Here is a 24080-nt window from a genome sequence, read left to right as displayed (position 1 = left end):
CAATTTACTGCAGGATAGTAACAAATTAGTTGTTTTCTTTGTCCAACAGGTTTGGGCATAATTATAAGGAACAATTAGCTTATTTATTTGAAGAATAAATAATGAATTTCTTTGTCTTTTCCTCGTATATTAGGCTTTGGTTGTACTACAAAGAGACAAAAACATAAAACGATTATAATTCTATATCTCTATCCAGCATTAATTCCTAATTCTGAGACACAAGTCCATTTCTGACATAGAGTAGTTGACTTCCCCCCCCCCCCCGCCCATGTTTAATAGCCATAGATTGCAACCTAATCTTGGCTAGCTATGTTGAGAATGCATGCTAATGATGAGAAAGGGAATTAGCAAAGAAAAAGTGAATGAATAAGCACAAAGTCATTAGTTTCTTTAAAAAAATTGCTATAGAGCAATGCTGTCATTTTGGGGTACAAAGGAAAACATAAGTCCCTATGAGATCCTCTCCTTTGTTTTTAAAGGTAACAATCCTGAGGGTGTTCTATATGTAACAAGATGGCTGCATATAGCTCAGGCTTCAGTGTATGCATGTAGTCTGTCCACTGGGCAACAAGTATCACCATTCCTTGCAAATTCTTTTGTTCTTTATGGTCCTGGATGCCTGGCCTGAATCATTGTCTACAAAATACACTGGCCCTCTTCTCTCTTCCATGCATGGTTCACACCACACCGAGGTCACAATGTATTAGTCAGCCTGTTCTTGCTTCTCAGAAGTCCATGTTTGTATTGTCCCATTAACCATTCTGCTTCATACAGTTTTCTGCTCACCCCAACTACCGTTGCTCTGCTTCAGCTTGCCACACGGGGACCATTTCAATACATCACTGTCACACATCCTTCATGAATGCCTAATGTAGCTCAATTATAGTGGGCATTTCTTAGGTGCCAATGGACTAGATAACCTAAGATGACTTCATTATGGCTAACTCTGCCCCATTAATGAAGGTTGTTTGTTGTGTTAATGACACTAATGATTCCACAGCATGCCACCAACAACTTGTTTTTGCCCTTAATTCACAGTAAGTATGTAGACAGCTTGATCTAGATGAAAGAACACTGAGATAGGAGTGAGGAAGCCTGAATTCAAGGACCTGGGTTCATGTCTAGGCAACACTATTTGCTATCCCCTGTCACCTTGTATAAGTGACTTGATCTCGTTTCTGCATGCATAAGATATGTGGCTTGGTCTACAATCTCTAGAGTCTCTTCCTAACTCTAAAGTTCTATGACTCTAGAAAATTAACCACAAGCATTTATTAAGCACCTACTATGTGCTAGTTCCTGGGGATAAAAAAAAACAAAAATGAATTAATCTCCTGCCCTCAAGAAGCTTACATTCCATTAGGTAGAATATATGTATGTGGGTGTGTATATAAATATACATATATATACATACATATATATGTATATACAAAATATAAATAGTGCCCAAAGTTTTGAAATATAAATCTAACAGAGTAGAAATTATCTTCTTTACCTCTTCTGCCAACTAGAGAAATTTAATTTTAATTCTCCGGGGAGGGTGGTATCATTTTTATTGTTGCTTGATTGTGTTTTCCTTACATATTATATTTTAAGTATAACATAATAACATTTAGGAGGATTTCCCAGCATCAGTAAGAAGATTTTGTATTCTTAGTTATACTTGCTAATTTGATACTCTCAGAGGAAAGGGAATATGCCATTACTGGGGTCTCACTTTACAAGAACACTGGATGATTTTCCCGAAAATGGATTTTTAATAGTGAAAAATTCTCATAAATAAATATATTTAGAATAACTCACCAAAATATCAGGAACATAAATCAAGTTCCAGAGCTTTTGATGTTTGAACAATGGGGGAAATGTACCCTAGAACAAGAATTCCAATTTGACATTTACCTTTTTAAAGCGAGTATAATTATGGAAAGCTAGACATTTTCATGCATAGCAGAATTCCTGTGAAAACTACATTAGCTTTCTTGGCTGACCTACCATTGAGCCTTTATTCATCCTGCCCATCAGTAAAACCAGTAGTAAAAATAGGGCAATATTCTTTCATTTCTCTCCTCCCATTACTCTGAACAGTGAATTGGCCACATCAAAGTCTCTCTATTAGCAGTGACCCTCCTGGTGAAACTTTATCACAGTACTCTCTTAAGGCCTTTACAATAACAAAAAGGCAGTTTCTGGGGGAGGAAAATTGCCTGGGAAAGGGTTTGGTTGACCACTAGGCTGCAGGCACAATTCAACTCAGCAGGCATTTTTAAAGCATCCACTACATGAAAGACATTAAAAACAGCATAAGTATGAATGTGTGTGAGATCTTTAGGTGAAGGAGGACTATAGGAAATGGAGTGGTTATGGGAAATCAAAAGCAGGTAGGAGTTTTAAATTTGTAGGAGAGGTAAGAAGAAATGAAGTTGCAGGACACAGAAATAAGCATCAAAATATTTATGAGGAATGGAAATGTATCCTCCAAACCATGCAGATTATATTGCCTATTACAAGTTATTATGGAAAAGGATAAGATATAGTATGTAAAGATGAGATAAGAGTGGTTTTCGTGAATGAAGACAATGAGACCACATGATATAGTGAAAAGAGGACAGTCCCTGTAGTCTGAGACCCTGGTTCAAATCCCACCTCCAGGGTTTACTACATGTGTACCCTTGGGCAAGTCCCTTTGACTCTATTGAACTAATTACCTATTCTAGCTCTAGAATAGTGGCCCTGGAATAGAGCTAATGTTTCCAATTGTTCTGCTTTGTAAAAGATGAAATATGCATACTTATTTTATAATATATTTACCAGCCCATGTCATAAATATTAATAAGCAATACAAGTGACATCACTCAATAATTGCTGACCTAAATTGCTTTCTAGTTGTATACTGCCTTATTGTTGTAGCTTGTTTCATATCAGGTAAACAGCTTAAAGAACAACCAAACTTCTAAGCAAGCCCTTTGTAATGGATGTTTTATACTCAGCAATGAACTTCTCATTCATGCCTCTTATAATGGGAGCACTTCTTTATTTCATGAACAATATTATTAAGCAATTGTCTCTTTCAAAGAGTTGTTTACAAACAAGCCTCTGAAGTGAATTTAACAGCTGAACACTGAACTATGACAACCAAGAGCCCTGAGTTCTAATTGAAGCTCAGTCACTAGCTAGCTATATGGGTTTGAATAAAATGCACACAGAAGAATAGGTGACAGTTATATAATGAGCTTTGTACAGTATTTTATATATGTGAGTGATCTTGTGATCTTATATATGAGGATGATCACATAGCCCTGTCAATTAGATTCTATAAATACCTGCCCTCTACTGCACAGAGTTGTTCTAAGGGTCAGATTTATTCATGTATGTAAAAGATTTACATAAAAATAAAACAATTGTTGTTTCTCCTTCATTCTCAAAGAGGACCATGACATCGTGGTGATGTCATGATTTGCAGTGAATTGGATTTAAATAAGGGAGGACTGTGCAAGGTCACCAACCTCACTCTCTCCTTCAGAGCCATCTGGGTCCAGTGGTAAGATATATATCAAGATGACTGGAGATGGCCCTGGATGTTTAAGGCAATTGAGGTTAAGTGACTTGCCTAGGATCACTGAGCTAGTAAGTGTCTGAAGTGAGATTTGAACTCAGATCCTCCCAAATTCAGGCCAGTGCTCTATCCACTGTGCTACCTAGCTGCCCCAGGACAATTAAGTACCATTCTAACAATACATTTTAAAAACCAAACACAGAAAATCCCTGCAAGAAACATAAAATCCTAGTTTTAGAGCTGGAAGGGGCCTGAGAAGTCATCTGCCCCCACGCCTTCAGTTTACAGATGGGAAAACTAAAGTTTTAAATAGAGGTTAGAGAAATTTGCTCAAGGTCACACAGGAAGTAAAATGGCAAAGCCATTATTTGAACCCAGATCCTTTTGCTCCTGATTAGGGACTCTCCACTGCCCCACATTAGTGAATAGGGAATATGGCAAATAAACATGTCATCAGCATAAATTTAATGAAGCAATTGTGAAAGTAAGTTAAGTGTTTAATATTAAACCAATATGATTGCTTGAATCTTTTGTAACCGGCCCCCATTTTTTTTTATTCCATATACCAGTATGAAATAAAGTATGGGGGTAGCATCGAATCTCAATGTAAATCAAAAGTCTACTTTAAAGTAGAGGGTAACAGTTTTAAATGGAAAAGAATAAATTTTAAGATTGTATTGAGTTATATTTGAGAAATAGTTGATGTTGCATCATCAGGAATTATTGGTGAAAGGGAATTTATTGAAAGACTAGCATCTAGTAAAGGTCTCAAAAAAAGGAGAGGTGAGATTATAGTGAACAATCAAGCCAAAACTGGAAGATGTGTTTCCAGACTAGGAATGTATATATAGTACTAAAGGCAAATAATAGATATAGGTAGGTAGGTAAAAAGATAGAAAGAGAAGATAAAAAGATAGAGAGAGAAAGAGAAAGAGAGAGAGATGCCTTTCCATATTATAACTAATACATATAATAACTTATATTATAACTATACATATCTACCGTAGCCTTACTCATTAGTAGTGGAAAAGTTGAGAGTCAGCTGAGTGTCAGGGAGGTTAATGAGTAGATTTACCAGCCCAAGAAAGAAACATTCTTTTTGTTAAATTAAATTATTCTAGCTATATGTCACACAGTGGTAAATGTATTTTACAGATTACAATTTGGCAAGACCATTTATCTAAAAGTGATTAGAAGGGTGAAGAAAAACAGTAGTTCTATCACATTTCCTTGAAGATTAGGAAAAAAATACTTTAAACATTGGGGAATAAATCATTGAAGATGACTAATTTTGTAGCCAAATAACATAATTTTATTAATTAACTCAAAATGCCAGAGCTAGGGAAGACTTTAGAAATCTTTTGCCCAATGCCTTCCTACCCTAATTTACAGCAGAGGAAACGAAGGCCAATCTGTGAAATAATTGCATTCCTATTGAATAATTTTTGAAATTTATTTTTAAATTCTCTATTTTTCAAAAAGCACATACAGATATTTATTACTAGTACAAAAGCAGCTTGGTGAATCAGAAAGCAGAACTATACCAGGCAAAGCTAGAAGTTATGACAAAAGTCAAATGACAGACTTTGTTGAGTAAAAACGGGTTTTTGATTAAAATTTTAAGTGATAACAGGGTCCTACCTCCAAAGTACAGGTTCCTGCCTTCAAAGACAAATAGAAATTTCTCCTGCCAGGGACCAGGCCAGTCCTTGTTCGTACAATGACAGTGACAATAATTGCCCCATAGAATTTTGGCAGATCACTGAGTTGTTGCTGACATCAGCGATCGGAACCAGGATTGAGCCCCCAGAATCCTCCCCACCAAGTGGCCTCTAATTTTCCAAGTGCAGTGACCTCTCTGCTGTCAATGACTAGATTTTCTTTTCTTTACAGCTGTATCTTCACCATCATCTTTTACAATGAAAACTAATACACTGAGCACCACAGTGCCTAATTCCTATTACCCAGGTAACTGAATTTTTTTTCATTGTTTCATCTCTTCGAAACTCCTTAGCAATCAGAACCAATCAGTGCCACTTTACTATATTCACACTGCTTTAGGAGCTTAATAATATGTTTGACATGTTGTAACCAGATGCTTTCTAGGGGGACATGGGGGAACTTTTCATCAATCATTTACTGTTCTTTCTCTTTTTACCTTTTCTGCATTGACCTGCTTATGATGTATGACAGATCCATTTGTGCCAACTGCAATTTTAGGTGAGAACATTTCCCTTTATCAAAGTTTATTGCAGGAATAATTTGGAAAGTCAGTGCCCACTCTCTAAGAGACTGGCATTTTATTCTGTATGGTGCAATGACTGGGCACAGGACATGGGGGGGAGGGAAGTAAAAAGAATGTTTTTAAAACATTCTCCCTTAAGAAGCAAGGTTACCTGCATGTGTGCTGGGGACAATGCCAATACTTCTGCTGTCAGATTCAAGTCAGACAGCACACTTCCAGGAGGCTCCTTACTGTAGGAGACCAAGATGCTACATGTAGGTTTTAGCATACAGAGAGAATCCATCTCCCAAACTAGCTGTGTTAGACGTCTGAGAGCTGAAATTTGCCCAATGTGATAAACATAGAATTGAAAATAGTCTCTCATTATTTTCAGTTATTTCTATATAGTACGGACTTCAATTTTGAAAATAGCATTTTTCTAATTATACCAAATGCTGTACAGAAAAAAATAAAATGTTAAAAATAAAATTTGGCCACCTACCAGATCTTGGTGAGGCTCACAATAGCACCAATTTTCCAATGTGTCTGTCACACAGTGAAATTTCAAAGGAGCTGATATTTTGAACAGTGAAATGACAAGATGGCACTTTACAATCAGATGATTTATTATTTGTCAGATGTCACTGAAAATGAAATAAAGTGTTAGCCCTGTGGGGCACAAAGCATTTACAGTGTGAAATGTTTCCTGCACAGGGGGTTTGGGGGTTGGGGTGGAGGGAATGTCCCATGTGTCCAATATGGAAAGGGTGAAGAGAGATGGTATTACCTGGCTATGATAACAAAATGAGCATGAGCTGCTATTGCATTTGAGACGCATAAGTAACCAGAGTGTATCATGGCTTGTGTTCTCTTTCTATTACTAACCATACCGAAAAGGAGCACAGCAAATACGGCATCAAGGTATATAACAATTCATTGTAGCCAGAGTTCCATCCTCAACTGTTCTAACTTCTTCCTAATTCTCTTTTACAAAGGTTTATATCTTTGCAACTGTCAATTTTTTTCCTCCTGTGCTTCTCTTTTCTCTCTTTATGAGTTTGTATGAGTGTAATTGTTTCCAGTGGTTTTGTCTGAGCTTGAGCCAATGAGTTGCCAAAGTAAGACAAAACAGGGGAAATAGGAAAGATCAGAAGATTCAAAACTTGGGCTGCTGAACTTCTGTGGTGGGGAGGGGGCTAACGGCACCTCCCCTTTATTTTAATACCACATCAAAAGCAAAGAAATGCAACATTTCTGTACTTACATGAGTGGGGGACAAGTTAATCATAGCTACCATAACAATGTAATCTGCATGCAAATGACATCTGCAGAATCTTGACAGGCTGAGATTTGAGATTGCTTTGTGTGCTGTAGCATTCATTCAGCACTTTCTCTGCTATATATTCTGACCTTGGAGGAGCTGAGTGAGTGGGGAGGGCTGAGCCACAAATTGTGAAAAGGTAGAAAATATTCAAATTTCAGAATAGGATAATCATCATCTTATTAAATTAATTTCAGGGTAAACTCATGAATCCGAGCAGGACTTTGTTTTAAAGTTACTACTTTGTGATTATTGAACCCTAATGACTTTTTTAAAAAATGGATTAAGTCTTCTGTGAAATCATCACTTAAAAGGACAATTTGGGGAGTATTGAATGAAGTATACAAGTTAAAGACTAACTCAACTGAAGTGATAAATATTGGTGATTCTATATAGAATCTGTAGCTGTCAGGGTAACCAATGACAGTGCTTTGGAGTTATATTTCTTTAGACTGATCATGTAGTGTTGATATAAATCCTTATGAAGCATGGTAGGCATTAGTCACCATGTGATTCTCTTCTCTCAACTCTCCCATCCCTCACCCTTGTGAGACCAAACACCTGAATAACTTGCCTTGTATTATTTTTTGCAGCAGTAGTGGTGTTGGTGACAATAGCTTCTCTTTTAAATATGGGGAAGCAGAGCTTTCTCATGGGCCCAGGATGATTTAATCATCCAGGCACTTCCTCAATCATTCATCCCCAGGTGCCAGCATTCCCAGATTAACTAAGTAGGGCTATTTGTTGTTTTTTTAAATCAGTATGTACCAAAATATATTTTCACAAAAAAGATTATGCCCCAGGAAACGTAGCATTGATGGCAAATCGCATCACCTTTGCATCCTTGTTTTTTTTTTTTAATAGGAAAGAAGATTTAAAAATTCCTTCAAATAAAGTAAATATTCATCTGAGTATCTCTCAGAACTTGAAAATAATGGACACATTCAGTAATGTTAAAATGAGAATCTTTGGTTTTCTCACAGGGCCACTTTTAAAGTTATTTACACTGTCATATTGATAGACCTTCTGCATCTGATTTTTAAATTAATATATGAGGAAAAATGGAAACATCCATTTTGTTAGTATTATCAGCCTTTAATATATCTTAACATATCTTTGCATCCCTTTATTTCTGAAATATGTTAGAGTATATTTATTATTTTATCCTGAGACTTCAAATCCTAGGTAGAAACTTTGGTCTGCTTCCAGTCCCTCAAGCTTTATGACATAGCCCTGTGTTTTGTTTTGTTTTTACATTTGAGCAGGTAATCAAGTTAGGATCATCAGATCGAATATTTAGAGCTGGAAGGGATTGAGAGGTTATCTAGTCCAAACCCTTCTCCCTTCATCCCACTCTATTTTACAGATAAGAAAACTGAGGCCAAGAGATGTTAAGTAACTTAGTCAAGGTCACCCAAGCAGTATGAGACAGGTGGGATTTGAACCTAAGTCTTTATACTCTAAACCCCAATATTCTTCTACTATGCTATGCAGCCTCTGGGAAGGAAAATAAGTAGTCTTTTTAAAGAGACAATTGATATAAATTTAAATATTCAAGTTTAAAACCATTGGTCCATGAACCAAATTGTTCCTTCTGGGGAATACATTTACTTGTTAACCATCTTCTTTGTCTTAGGTGCTTAGGTAGATTTTATTTTTAAAGGTTTAAATCCTGCCCACAGTGATAATGAGACCATTATGTCTTTATGTATTGGTAGGTCATTTCATACATATTACACTGGGTAGCTTTAATTACAAGGGTTTAAAACTCATGAATCTGAGCAGAATTTAGCACAAGAATGGCCAGTTCTTACATCATAACCTCTCCTGCTGGAGACTGGAGAATGGTTAGGTTGCTGTTTTTATTCCCATTGAATGGTCCAAATTGTTTAAAGGAAGCTTATAAGGTCAGCCCACAGCAGAGAATATATTAATAATGTGCATCCCAAAGGATCCAAAGCTGAGAGAATGAGAGAGGCACAGAGGGGAAAACTCATTAGCAGTGTTTCATTTATTATCATCTCAAGGAAAGAATGTGCTGCGTCTCAGCCCAGGTGATTTAGCATTCCAACTGGGGCTCCCATACCCCAGTTTTTAAGCCAAGTTGTCAACAGTAAGCCAACCTAACAGGAAAATTTTCAGATGTAATTGTGACTGTTCTGACAAAAGAAAACAAATTATTGAGTTTTAGTGAATTTAGCCAAATTTTAGTGAATCCAAATAAAGATCATTAAATCAACTTACTACACTTTTATTTTGTCTTTTGTGTCTTTAGCCACTTTGTAGTGATCCAGGTGCCATTTCAGCAACAGCAACATAGCTACACACGTGTACCACCTCTCATGCCATGCATCCCAAGGTGCTTTGCAATGTAGATAGAATTTAGATTCCAAACAAGGATTTTAAGAAATTAATAAGTTGGAACTTGACTTTTCTTTGAACTTCTCATCAGTAAATAATCCAATTTTAAAAGTCTTGTATAATTAATATAAAAAATTTTAGATATTTTCATCCTTTTAGCCTAAAAGCAGCTCCAGTTCTAGTGTTCATATTTTAAGAAACAGATAATTTTGTGGTATATGTTGATGATTTGAGTCTATAGAGAAAATTTAAATAGCCTCACTATGTAATATAGGTAGTTCATATATTAAGTTGACCTTTCGAAAATGAATATCTTAAAATCTAAGTATCATGAAATTTTCCCCACACAAAAGATTTTTTTTTAAATACCTAGAATTTCTGCAGCTAATGAAACTAATTTTATTAGCTGTCTTTTGTTAAAACTATGGCCTCTTTAGGTTTTTTTGGACCAAATTGTAGCACAATTTGGTAGACCTGGCCCAGGTATTTCAGTGAGAAAAAATAAGATTCCTTTAGTCATTACTTGGTTCTGAGGGGTAGAAAGCAATTAGGAAGCTATTTTCACCTCCCATTTATCCTCAAGTGCTTCTGTTAAACACCCCCATCCTAACTTAATGGAGAAAGTTAGGCTTAGCCCTCTGACCAAATTACTTTTGCATAGGAAACTAAATTGTTAAGTTAAAAGTTCAAAATAGAAACTACCTGTAATGATTCATGTAGTACTTACTGTTGCTTATGCCCTGTTTCCTTTTTCTCCTCCTCTTTTTTTTTTCTCCTGATATGTATCTTCTTAAAAGTGCCAATAAATGGTAAGTTCCCCATCTGCCCCATTGAAAAGGTGTGGAGGGAGTGGGAATGTGTGTATTACCTTTAGATTTTTTTTTTTACAAACCCAGCTGGTTCTGTTGTGTGTTGGCTTGCATGCGGTCATTTAACATTTCACATGTGATGTGGCCCATGATTAAAGCATGCCAAGTGGCCAGTCAGGTGACCCCTTGTCATCTTCCCTCATGTGTGTTGTTTTATTGTGTGTGTTTTTTTCAGTATGTTGTATCAAATCCACACATTCATTGCAGTCCTGGCTTTAAAACCCATAAACCATTCTGTGCACTTTTATTTTGCTCACAAGGCCATCTGTAGAGAATTCATTTTGTAATAAAGAAGAGTCAACTAATCTTAGAAGGAAACAAGTCCTGTTTTATACCAAAGGGACTTGATGAAGTTTCAGGATGAAACTTCGGGATGATTTAGCACACCCTGGCTGAGGGGCTTAATAACTCTCCTTGTCAATTAGCATTTGGAAAGCAATATATGGTTTGGACTGCTTTGCGGAGCATAAATTCTTTGCCTCATTTCAATGAGTCTTGCTATTCCCATTAAGAATTTCTGGACATTTTACTTTTCTTCCTTGCTGATCCATCACCAAAGGGTACTGCAGTCATAGATTTGGGTGATGACAACTGCCAGTCTCTTAGCAGACAATGTGTCAATACTTAGCTCGTTGATGGGCCCTTGTTTATTCTGTGGTATTCTTTCTCTAGACGAAACCCACACGATGGCCAGTGACACGAGCAGCTTGGTCCAGTCCCACACTTACAAGAAGCGAGAAAATGCAGATGTGCCCTACCAGACAGGACAGCTTCATCCAGCCATCCGAGTGGCCGACTTACTACAGCACATCACCCAGATGAAATGTGCAGAAGGCTATGGCTTCAAGGAGGAGTATGAGGTGAGCACTAACTCATCAAAAGAGTCCATTTCACAGACCATTTAGGAAATCATCTTGGGTAGTTTCTGCCTAAATAAGAGGAAAACAGAAAACATACCCCTTAATGATAGCACTCAGTCAGTAAGGAAGGCATAGAATGTTCAGGTGATTAAGATACCACTATCTGAAGGTCTTGAATATCTCAAAGGTGGTAGAAATTAAATGTAAAGTGAATGCCTGCTTTAATTCTTTGTTCTATGTAAAGAGTAATGAAATTTAATATATTTAACCCATTAGACCCTTCTCTCTACTTTCTCCTTCCTTCTTCTGACTTTCTTATAAATGAGGCTTGAAACCCCAAGGTAGTTTATAGCAGTCATCCATAACAGAGAAAGAAAATGTCTCCTTAAAAATTATAGAGCTATTGCTGGTTATTAAATAATACTAAAAAATCTGACAAATGTCATGGCCTAGAACAATTATTATAGTCCTGCCAACATGAACCACCTGTTATTGTCCCTTCTGTCTTGCATGCGCATCTTTAGGTGTTATTTCCTCAAATACTGATGTTCACTCTCAGTAAGACAAAATGATGTTTGTGTTTCTCTTGCAGTTCTTGTTAGAAGCTAGAATGTCAGAAAGCCCCTCAAGAATCAGAGAAATCAGGAGCAGCTAAGTGGCACAGTGGATAAAGTACTGGCCCCTGGATTCAGAAGGACCTGAGTTCAAATCTGGCCTCAGACACTTGACACTTAGTAGCTGTGTGGCCCTGTGCAAATCACTTAACCCCCCCCATTGCCCTGCCCACAAAAAATAAAAATCAGAGAGATCATTGGTTTGAAGAAATCCTTTTCAAAAAGCATACCAATACCTCCCTAACTATAGGCCTGCTTTTTCTATGGGTGCATATCTGGACTTTTTAATAATTGTATTTTTTCCAGATGAAGTAAATTCAGTCATGAAACTTCATAAAGTAGTGAGTTTATACACTTAAAAGAAAAACAGGAGCATAGGTTCTCCCCACTCCCAAGACCTCAGAAAGAATGGTATTGAACTTGGAGTCAGGAGGACCTGAGTTGAAACTGTGCCAGTGATACATTAACTGAGTTAAGTCACATAACCTCTCAAAGCCTCAGTTTCTTTATCCTTAAAATAGGGGTAATGATAGCACCTATCTTACAAGACTGTTTTAAGAATTAAATGTGATAACATATATAAATGCTTTGCAAAATGTTAAGTGTTATATGCATACTAAAGTACTAGATGCTGTTGTAGCTTAATCATTTTTCAGTTGTGTCCAACTCTCCATGACCCCATTTGGGGTTTTCTTGGCAAAGGGAATGGGTTGCCATTTCCTTCTTCAGCTCATTTTACAGATGAAGAAACCTAGGCAAACCAGGTTAAGTGACTTGCCCAAGGTCACATAGCTAGTAAGTGTCTGAAGCCAGATTTGAACTCTGGTCCTCCTGATTCCAGGGCTGGCACTCAATCCACTGTGCTATGTAGTTGCCCATATATGCATACTAGTTCTTATTATCAATAAGATACATGGAAACAATGAATAGCTATTCTTGTCTATAGTTTGATTGTATCTTGTCAGAATCATTTTCTATCTGTTTCGGGTAGTCTCAAACTCTTATAGACATCAACTTTGCTTCCTTCTGACACTTAAGATCAAATAACAATAGCTTAGTTTTATGCCTGACACTTCTATGAGTCTAACTTGAGTTGAGCTTTCTTTTCTAGCATCAATCACCAGAGATTCATTACAACAACAGAGCAACCATCAGTAGAGATGTTTGTCATGTCATTGATGTGCTTATGAAAAATAAGAATAGGGACTTTTTTTTTGCTTAGGATTAGCTATCCTGATTTTCTTTTTGCAGAAAAACCTTGCCAGGGCCATTTAATAAAGCTTTACACACATGAGAAAAGTTCCATGTTCCTCAAGTTTTCCATTTGAGCTGACTAGACGTCTTTTAGAGAACAAGGCTGGAATTCTTGGATTTAATTTTAATAACTTAACTTACATGGCATGCAAACTTACTTTCTTTGCATATCACTTCTCTTCCAACCCTTTCAGAGGACAAATTTAATAGGATTAATGAAAAGAACTGAAAAGATTAAAGTAGGTAGAAAAAGTGAAATTAAACTCATAATATATTAAGAAAAGTATAAATCCTCTGAACAGGGATGGTGCCTTGATGCTGACTAGTACCTTGTATGCAAATGATCCTTAAATGTTTATTGACAGTAAGAGTGCTAATGAGAAAGAGATTAGTGAGTCCATCAAATAATTCACAGATTAATCCAAGACCATTTGGGGATGTCCTATTTTCCAAAATCTAAGGGGTCTTTAAGTCTTCAAAAAACATTCAGAGTGAAAATACATAGGGCATCCCCATATAAATTTGTCCCAACCAAAAGTCATTTCACAATAGCCTATTTAATAGTATAGTAACCCTGCCATGACACCCTTGGGCTTGCTCATTTTTTAATTTATTTTCTTTTTTTGGTGAGGCAATTGGGGTTGTGACTTGCCCAGGGTCACGCAGCTAGTAAGTGTCAAGTGTCTGATGATGGATTTGAACTCAGGTCCTCCTGACTCCAGGGCCAGTGCTCTATCCACTGTGCCACCTAGCTGCCCCTGGGCTCTTGCTCATTTTTAACATTGTTCCCATGAAATTAATCTCCCCCTCCATAACCTTATTACTTCCTGATATCATGTATATGTGGAATTACTTAAGAACTTCGTTCAAGATAGCAGTCCATGGTAATAATGTAAAACAATTTTTCATTCAGATGGCCTGAACAAGATTTCTGATTTTCAGATGTGGTAATAAGCTTATTTTTAAGCAGATGGTAATGATTCATTTAAGGTTGGTACACTTTGTCACATATTTGCTAACTGATGGAAATGGAACTGAAAAAGATGAAAAATGGGAAGAATTGGACCAGACCAAATCCTTCACTTCCTATCAGTGACTCCATGATCTTATTCCAAGTTGTCCCAACCTAGCCACTTCCTATCTTTCCAGGCTTTTTCTACTTTACACCCCTCTATGGAGTCTACACTCCAAGCTGTGATGAGTAAATCAGTCATGGAGCATTCATTAAGCTCTCCGTATTTGTCAAGCACTATGATAAATTCAAGGGATACAAAGAAAGGCAAAGATATTTCCTGCCCTTGAGGATCTTACATTCTAATTGGGGGAGACAACATGTAAATAAGTAGGTATATTCAAGATAACATACAGAACAAATGGAAGGTAATCTTGGAAGCAAAATCACTAACATTAAATCCCTATTACCTTTAATCTTGAAGGTAATAGGCAGATATTGGAGCCTATTAATTAGGGGTATGATATGATCAGTCCCACAGTTTAGACAAATAACCTTGGCAAATGACTGGAGAAGAGTGAAGAAAAACTTGAGAAAGGGAAACCAATACTCCAGTAGAGAGGTGATGAGAGCCTAACCAAGCATCACTCCATTCGCCATCTCCATGCCTTTGTGCTAGCTTTAGTCTATTCCTGGAATGTTCTCCTTGTGAAGTCCTTGAGGGTAGAGACTGATTTTGCCTTTGGAGGACCTACCCTTCATGCTGAAATCTTTCTTTAGGCCTTTTTCTCATTTCCTGGATACAAGGGCACTTGTACCCTATCACTATATCTCTAGTATTTGTCTCTGTCAATATGTTGTCCCTTATGACACTTCTTACATGTTGGTTATGAGTGGAAATGTGTGACAGCCTTTTTACACCTTCTCTGTGCCCTGAAATCTAAGCTAGAAGTGAAAGAAATCTAAAAGCATTGAGGAATTTATATTTTAAGATATCTGGAAGGAGAAAACACAAAATGTTGCTCAAGAGACCATCAGTAACTATTAAGACATATGCCTTAATTTCTCATATCTAGAAAACTTAATGGGAATGAGCTTTTCACCAATCTAGGGTATCACTGAAGAAAATATGCGAAAGAAGTGATCAGTCTTTTTAAAATAACTATCTAGGACAGACCACATCTTCACAATCATCATACTGACTGAAAGATGCAAAGAGTATAGGATCCCATTGTATTTGTGTTTGTTAATTATAAAACAGCATCTGACTTGGTATGGAACAAAATGCAACCTCAAAGTCTCCACTTGGATAGAATGTCTCCCATAAAAATGCTAAGATTATATAAAATCCCGTAACAGATGACAGCCCCAAAAATAACTCTATTAAACCATTCATTGGTTATTAATTTTTTGTACATACTAATATTAATATTAATTAAGGTATAAAACAGATGTTGGGAAACTGAAAGTATTCAACACTGTCCCGATTTTCAGTGCAGAGTCCAAATGTAAGAGACAGCCCTACAGATGGTGAGAGCCGCCAAATGCTTCTGTTTACAGAATATATGGTTATGATAATGGTATAGTTCCTTCTTGGCAACATTTGTAAGCACTTAAAAGAAAATCCAAAGAATCCACACAGGAGAAAAAACAACAACAAATGGATGAAGAACGAATGCCTCTTATCTAAACTGTGATGCGAAGTTCAGGATGGATAGACAACTGAGTTAGTGTCATCAGTCCATATATGTTACACAGGCATTAAAAAGAGACAATAATCTGGGCCCATAACAATCAGTCAATCATCAGACATCTATTAAACCCCTGCTGTGTGCAGGGCATTGTGCTAGGAAGAAGGAGTACAAATACAATAAATTAAACAATCCCTACTTATAATTACCATAGATTCTAACAGGGAAGACAACAATAGCATATAAAAGTATATAGAATTAATATAAAGAGAAAAATATAAACAAATAGAGAGTAATTAAGTACAAGGTGGTTTGAGAAGGAAGACACTCACACTTGGGAGGACCAGGAAAGGATTTTAGCTTCATCCAGAAGGAAGACAAGGATTCCACAAGGTAGAAGTGATAAGGTAGTGCATCTTACACATGGAAAATAGCCAATGCAAAGGCAATGGAGATGGGAAACAGCATTATGAAGGAAGAACTGAAAGAAGGCTGGATCACAGAGTAAAGGAGAGGGAGAAAATATATAGTAAAAATGGGGAGATTTTTAGGGCAAGGTTGTGAAGGGCTTCAGAAGCTAAACAGAAAAGTGAATGTCAGTATTGGGGCAGTAAAAAGATATGTGAATATACCGAGTAGAGGAGCAAGGGAGCAAATTGGATTGAATCTGGGAAATGATGCAACACTTTCAGTGAAACTGAGGTGCTCTCTGGCCCCCAAAACCATTTTAACATCAGTTTTCTTCTAGTTGTGCTATATTGCAGGGAATCAGAGACCACCACAGTTTCCAAAGAAAAAAGAGGTTGACCAAAGGGAAATGGAGAACTCAGATGTTGTCTCGCTACCTATGGAATGTTAAAAGACTCATAGCTGACATTTCCAACCTTTTTCAAACCCCTGTGAAACTAGAAGAAGGCAGAGAGGACTTCTGTTCCTTTCTGTTCAGTAATATGTGGCTCTCTGAGTAAACCTCATGGTACCTTATATCTGATTTCTCCCTATATTTGTATATACCTAGTTATTAGCCTGTTGTCTTTCCATTAAAATGAACTCTTTAAGGGCAAAGTATTGTTCTTGCCTTTGTTTCTATCCTCAGTATTTAATACCATGCCTTGTATATATGAAGAGTCTAATAAATGTTTGTGGATTGACCAACTATTCAATAATGAAAGGAAATGCTTTATTCGATTCACACATATGCACATAAAAGATAAAATAGAATAATTTTTCACCTAGGTGACTATATTCAGTCTATAACAATATTTTTGGTATAATAAAGTTGTTCAGCATTCATCAAAACACAGTGAAATGAATTAGTGAGACATTTGATCATCTTTCTTATTGATCAACTGTTTATTTGCTTGGGGTTTTTTTTTGTAGTTTTTGAAAGAGATAGCCATCTATCATGTTTAGCCTTTGGTTTGTTTCTTGCTTTGTGTTTGATTGATAACAGGAATGATGATCCTAGTTCAGAGATAAGTTGCTCTAAATGGAGTTGAAACTTTATAAACAGAGTAAGTAAGAATGGGATATGTTTCTCCAAGGGTAAACCAAAAATGTTATAACTTCATTGATTCAAAATCAATTCAAAGTTTATGGTAATTGCAAAAATTCATTACCTTATCTTCTACTGGATTGTTATCACTAATTTTTCCCTTAATGAAATGGGGTTCATATACAAATTTCATTCACTTGGTGATAGACATCAGTAATTATTCACAAAACTGTTTCTTTCAAATTTTTCAGATGAACTATAATGCTCCCTCCCTTTCCCACCCCCACCTTCTTAGTCTTCTCTCTAATCCACATATTTTTCATTAATACTACTGATTTCTAGCTATATGACCCTGGGCAAGTCACTTAACCCTCATTGCCCTGCAAAAACAAAAACAACAAAAAAAATACTACTGATTTTAGAACAGTCCAATATAATAATATAGTTATTTACTGAACATCGCCTGTCTCCCTTAAATTACCTATACTCTAGTTTGGGAACTCTTGGTGTTTTGCACTCTGGATAGATCCTCATTAGAGATTTATTGGATGACAAGGACAAGAATTGAAAAAAATGAGAAAGCAATTAAAGATACAGCATTAAGTTATCCTGAAGCATATTTTTCCTACTATATATGTGAATACTTCTATAATCATTCTGTGAGATTCATTCAGTTGTTGAAACTCTGAAAATACTCAGGATCTTTTTTTTTCATACCAAACCTATGATTTCTTTGGCATAGAGAACACCTGATAAGGACATTTCCTCTACCAATGTACACGGACTACTGCACTGAAACATATAGTCGTATATAGTTTTCTCTGTCACTGAAAGGTTAGGACTTATCCACAATCTCAGATAGCCAATATTTGTCAGAACTTGGATCTGAATCCAGGTGTTCCTTTGAGGCTGACTCTCTATCCACTGTACTACGCTTCCTCTCTCACCCAAGATCATAGTACCTAGAATATACAACTAAAAGGGAAATTGGAGATCATGTATTCAGATCCTCTCATTTTCAGGGAAAGAATGTGAAATCTATAGAAAATAAATGATTCACCCTTTTTCCCAAGATGGTTTTGAGGATTTGTAAAACATTTACCATAATGCCTAGCACACAACAGGTACTTATAAATGGTTATTCCCCATTCCCTTCCCCAAGGTGATATAGGTAGTAAACAACAACACCAGGATTCAAATGAAAATCCTTTGACTTCAAATCCTGAACTTTTGTCACTCAGTAACAGCTTTGGCATGCCCCAAACCAACAATTTATGCTTCCTGCTGTTGTCTAGCAAACCTAGTTCTGACACTTACTATCTGTGCGACTTTGGGCAAATCATTTAGCTACTCAGTTTCCTTTTCTCCAAGATAAGGAAATTGAACTAGATAATGATTAGGTCCCATCACACTCTAAATCAATTTGTTTCATGATCCTTAAGAAATATGAAGTGGTTTCCAGTTCCATGTGATGGTGTTACCTTATAAGTAAAAGATATTTTGGTACTTCTTGTTGTTCAGTATTTTCAGTCATGTCTGACACCTTGTGACTCCATTGGGAGTTTTCTTGGCAGAGATACCACGGTAGTTTGCCATTTCCTCCTCCAACTCATTTTACAGATGAAGGAACTGAGGCAAAGAGAGTAAACATGCCAAGGTTCACAAAGGTAGTAAATGTCTGAGGCCAGATTTGAACTCAGGAAGATGAGTCTTCCTAACTCCAGACCCAATCCATTATCCACTTTGCCTCCTAGCTGTCCTCATTTTGGTACTTTGATGACTAAATTATGGCTGCCAGAGGAAGCTGTCCAAAGCTCAGGTGTAACTGATGGTGTTGCCCTTCATAATTGTGCACCATCCTGCCTTTCCAGTATTCTATTTTACCTCTTCCCTGCATTTTAAGATCCAGCTTTGCCTTCTTACCATTCCTCTCAAATAACACTCCATTTCCCAAGTCCATGTCTTTTCTCTAGCTAGCTCCCATGCCTGGGATGTTCTCCCTCCTCACCTCCTCTTTCTGCCTTGCCTAGTTTCCTTCAAGACTCACATCAGTTCCTCCTTCTAAAAGTGACCTTTCCCCCATTCTCCTGATTGTTAGTGCATTCTCTATAAAATTACCTTCCATTTATACTTGGTGTATCTTGTATGTAGATAATTGTTTGCAGGTCATCTTCCCCATTACAATGGTAGAATGTGAACTCCATCAGTGCAACAACTGGGTTTTTGCCATTCTTTGTATCCCCAATATGTAGCACAGTGCTTGGCACATGGGAAAGCACTTAATAAACACTTTGTTGGCTGATTAAATTCCCTTAGATAGGATTCATGAGGGGGTCCGTATTCCAATTATCCTTTATTGAAAATCTTATCCCTTTGGTGGGGGAATAGAGTGAACGAATAACATTTTGGGAAAGGAATAAAAAGTCATTGTATTCATCTTCAGGACTCAATAATTTCTTTGTCAAGTGTCATGTATAATCAAAAGTGCTTATTATAATGAAATTATTAAACGAATAGGCAGATTTTGATTGTATTCATTCTTGTGTACTTCCAGAGAATCAGAACAGACAAAATTGCAGTTTTTTTAAAAAAAATACATAGAATCTATTCAACCTTTTATATTAAAAATAGAATTTTTATAATTGTTTAATTTACCAAAGCTTTAGGGAATTGTGTTTAACTTAGGAATCAGAATGCCCTTACTTTAAAAAGGCTTCTATTATTGCAATTAGCAAAGTAGCATGGCAGGGGGCAAGGGGGAAGCATTAAATTTTATACGTTAGGGTCAAATAGCATTGGCCCTATTATTACCATTAGTTAGAGAACTGGTGAATATGAACAGTCCTCCCTATTATGTGGTAAGAATGAAGAAGGCTTCAATATTGTCACCTTTTGTTATAAATACTCAGAAAAGTAAAGAGAGAAGGGCATTTTTCTGTACTGAAAAACTGTAGTATACTTGCATTTCTGTAGTCTTGTGTGTCTGTCACAAAATACTAAGCCCCAAGACCTGTTGAAAGAATCAATTATGTCAATATGGAAACTTTCTCAGGGGATAAAACACAAACAGCATCTATACTACTTGCTACGGCTCCTACTGAGTAATGATCAAGACAACCATTCTGGTTTCTTTGGTTTCTTCATTCCATATGCTGTGAAAAAAACAATTTATCCAGATTGTAGGATGTAGTTTGTTGTTTTTTTTTTAAATGGAGGCTTTCTCTCTGTTGACACTGATTTTCAACCAATACTCTTTTATCTTTTCAAAGATAAAAGTGTCTGAAAATTGGCCTAAGCATTGGAAGAACTCATTACTGATGAAGTATCAGGCAGATGAATGTCCAAATAAAAGAAAGAAACATATGGTAGGGATGAGACTAAGAAGTGTTCACTGTGAACTTTTTCATTTGATTTTGGTCTAACAAGATAGTCAGATTGCACATCTCACCAGGGAAATACAATAATTTGATTCAAAAGAAACTCAGACATGAATCACAATAAAAAAGTAAACATGCTGAATTGAACAGAAAATGGCACAATTGTCAGCTGATGGTGGTTCAGGGTTCTCAGGAGGAAGACAAAGTGTAAAGGGCACATTTGTTTACGTTGCTATGAAATAAGGATTTCAGTTCTTTTCCCCCATAGGCAAAAAGAATCAGACTTTGATAAATCTTCTGGGAGAAACTTTCTGTGAATCTGTATGAGATGGGGAAAGAGACTAACTTCTTCTTACCCACCATCCACAAGCACACATCTCTCTTTCTCTCTCTCTGTCTCTCTGTCTCTCTGTCTCTGTCTCTGTCTCTCTCTCTCTCTGTCTCTCTCTCTCACACACACACACACACACACACACACACACACACACCACATCACACATCCAGGGAGCAGTCCAGGATTCAGGCCTTCATACTATAAAATGATGCTTTAGTATATAATAGCTCACTTTATGTCACATTTTACAGTGATATTTTAATTTTCCAGAGGAAACTGGAGCCCATGAAGGTCACTTGTTCAAGGTCACATGGCTCTTTTGCTGAAGGAGACTATTTTCCTGTTCCATTTAGTCCAGGATGACAAGCTTCATTACACTTTTGTATTTTTAGGGCTCTATAGAAAATCAGCCAAGAATACAGAAGAATTCTGGGTCCAATTGCAACTCTCATACAATACCTTTGCCTTCTTATAATCTCTATGTGGAATCTAATTTTTCTATTCCCTGATGCCATTGTGACATAAAACAAGACTGCAATGTCAAGCAATTTTAGAGAGCCTCAAAAGAAAAAGGAAGGGGCAGCTAGGTGGCACAGTGGATAAAACATCAGCCCTGGATTCAGAAGGACCTGAGTTCAAATCTGGCCTCAGATACTTGACACTTACTAGCTGTGTGACCTCAGGCAAGTTACCTAACTCTCATTGCCCCACAAAAAAAGGAAAAAAAAATAAAAAGGGAAATGAAGAATGTTTTTCTTCTCTATGGGGAACATTACTTTTCCCTCTGGTTAGGGATAATGTTTTTATGTGGATAATTTAGGGAAATATATACAATTCATGTAATTTTCCTTGAATACACAAGTGAAGATTAGAAACAAAGGGACCATCTTTCCAATAGACAGATAGAGAAGACACTGTCACCAACCTCAACAATTTATTTAAGTTTAAATATAAATATTAAATAAATCTAGTAATTTATTATAAATTTAGATTAACATTAAATAAATTGATTAAAATTAAATGCATGCTAAATAAAGATTAAATATAAAAAGTTTAAATATAAATCAATTTCCATAACGAGGACACTAAAAAACCTAGAAACCACCTTATCCAGAAAACCTTTTTAGTTCTTCATGAAATATGTAGCTATATCAGATAAAGGCAACGCCATTTTAAAATACAAACTTTTTCATAAAATCTGTAAGAATATGGTGTCAAAACATGAAAGATTATGAATAATATCGGTTTACCAAATAACAAGAAATAATAGGAAAAACAAACAAATTTAAAGAAAGCTATATGAGAGACACAACTAAGTAAAATCATCATAAAGATATTTAAGGATGGAAATGGAAAGAAGAAAAGAAACTCAAAATGGGTGTTTAAAGTTTTTTATTTCAAACTCTTTCCCCATCAAGGATGGTAGAGCCACCAAATTTGAACTCTAACATCACAGATCCCGTTTGTATTTCTTGAATAAACAGAAATGACATTAAAGAAAACAAACATATAAGTATGTAGAAGAGGTCTATAATGAAGGTACCAAAAACATAGGGGTGAAATCTCAGACCTTTTTACTACAAGAGTGATTGAGAAAATATTAACTACTGACATATATGCCAAATTACCCATGTATTTTAAATTGTTATAAGAATAATCCATATACATATCAGCAAAATTTCATAGTAGGTCACTTCTTCACCATCACCTAATTCACAGAAAGATATGTAAAAGGGCATATTATGTTTATTATTTTTTACTATAAAGAAAGCATTTTATTCAGTAGAGCAAAATATCACCTTAAATGTTCCCCTCCAACAAGATGTCCACCCTACATATATTTAAATTATATAACATTTAATTGCAATCACCATGATATGATTATATGTTAAAGTAATAGGTTAATTAATATTATACATTTATATAATATTACAAAGAAGATACACTAACAGAGATAACCCTATCCAATGCCCCTCTAACAAAGCAAGTAACACATAAAGCTAGGAGTGATATTCTTGCCAAAGGTGTTTGCCACTGCAATGAACAAAATCCAGTGTAGAATCCAAATTAAAGAGAGATTCCCTATAGTTCAGGCATTCATTATTACTCTTTTTTTCCTGTCATGAGTACTTTTGGCAATCTCATGAAGTATATGGACCCCTTCTAAGAATTTTTTTTAATTTACAAACTAAAATACAGTATTATAAGGAAACCAGTTGTCTTGAAATATAGTTATCTATATCTATATCTACATAGATAGATATAGATATATTTGTTAAAGTTCACAGACCCCAAGTTCAGAATAGTGAGGTCCTTTGTATAGTCCTGTAGGTGGATGACACTGTGTGTTTATATCAAGCTCAGTAACATTGCAAATGGGTTCCATAATCATTCAAAAGAGTTTGGTCTAACCTTCTACACTGGAAATTAAAAAACAAACAAACCACACAAGAAAAATGAAAATTGCCCTTTTTGATAGACGATAATACACATTTAAATGGCCAACCTATAGATAGAGCTTAACTATCTTTGGGTATCAATTAATTCATCAGTAATTATTTATTAAGCTCCTCCTCTGTGCTAAACATTTTATTAGGCTCTGGGGACACAAAGACAAAAATGAAAGAGTCCCTTCTGTCATAGAGATTATATTCTATTAAATTATAAAATAGTGCATATTTAAGTATGATATGATTAGTATAGATAGAATAAAAACAGGGGAGGGCACTAGCAGATGGGGTGATGGAGAAAGGTATCATGTAAATGTGATGATCGAACTGAGTTTTTAATGAAGGGATTTCTTGACATGGAGGTAAGGATTATATTTGAGACATGGGAGATCTCCAATGAAAAGACATGGAGGGGGGGGATGGAAAGCTATATGTGAAGAACAGCAAAAATGAACCAATTTAGCTAAAGCATATAGTGCAAGAAGGGAGTGACATGTAATGAGAATGAGAATGGAAAGGTAGGTTGTATCTAGGTTGTGAAGAGATTTAAAAGACAAACTGAGGAGTTTATATACAACCCTAGAAGCAATTGGAATTTAATGAGTAGGAGAGTGAAATGGTCAAACCTGCACTTAAGAAAAAATCAATTTGGCAGCTATGTGAAGGATGGATTGAACTGGGAGAGAGATTTGAGATGGAGTTCAATTAGGAGACCAATGTAATAG

The 24080-nt window shown here is 36.1% G+C and overlaps 1 protein-coding gene across 10 annotated transcripts in view; it reads left to right on the top strand.

Moving 5' to 3' along the window:
* Window positions 1–24080, top strand: part of PTPRM (protein tyrosine phosphatase receptor type M) — a 1039589-nt gene that overhangs the window by 802605 nt on the left and 212904 nt on the right. For 2 of the 10 annotated variants that reach the window (XM_043975653.1, XM_043975658.1), the window contains 5 exons: window positions 5447–5521; window positions 5747–5773; window positions 6675–6698; window positions 10257–10268; window positions 11001–11188. In XM_043975653.1, the coding sequence (XP_043831588.1) occupies window positions 5447–5521; window positions 5747–5773; window positions 6675–6698; window positions 10257–10268; window positions 11001–11188 (326 nt within the window). The remainder of the gene's footprint in view (window positions 1–5446; window positions 5522–5746; window positions 5774–6674; window positions 6699–10256; window positions 10269–11000; window positions 11189–24080) is intronic. The other 8 variants (XM_043975654.1, XM_043975659.1, XM_043975660.1 and 5 more) reach the window with 5 other exon arrangements.

This window comes from Dromiciops gliroides, chromosome 1 (genome assembly GCF_019393635.1).
Source record: "Dromiciops gliroides isolate mDroGli1 chromosome 1, mDroGli1.pri, whole genome shotgun sequence".
NCBI classification, from domain to species: domain Eukaryota; kingdom Metazoa; phylum Chordata; class Mammalia; order Microbiotheria; family Microbiotheriidae; genus Dromiciops; species Dromiciops gliroides.
Note: the sequence above shows the minus strand (reverse complement) of the source record. Positions and strands in the feature narration are given on the sequence as shown.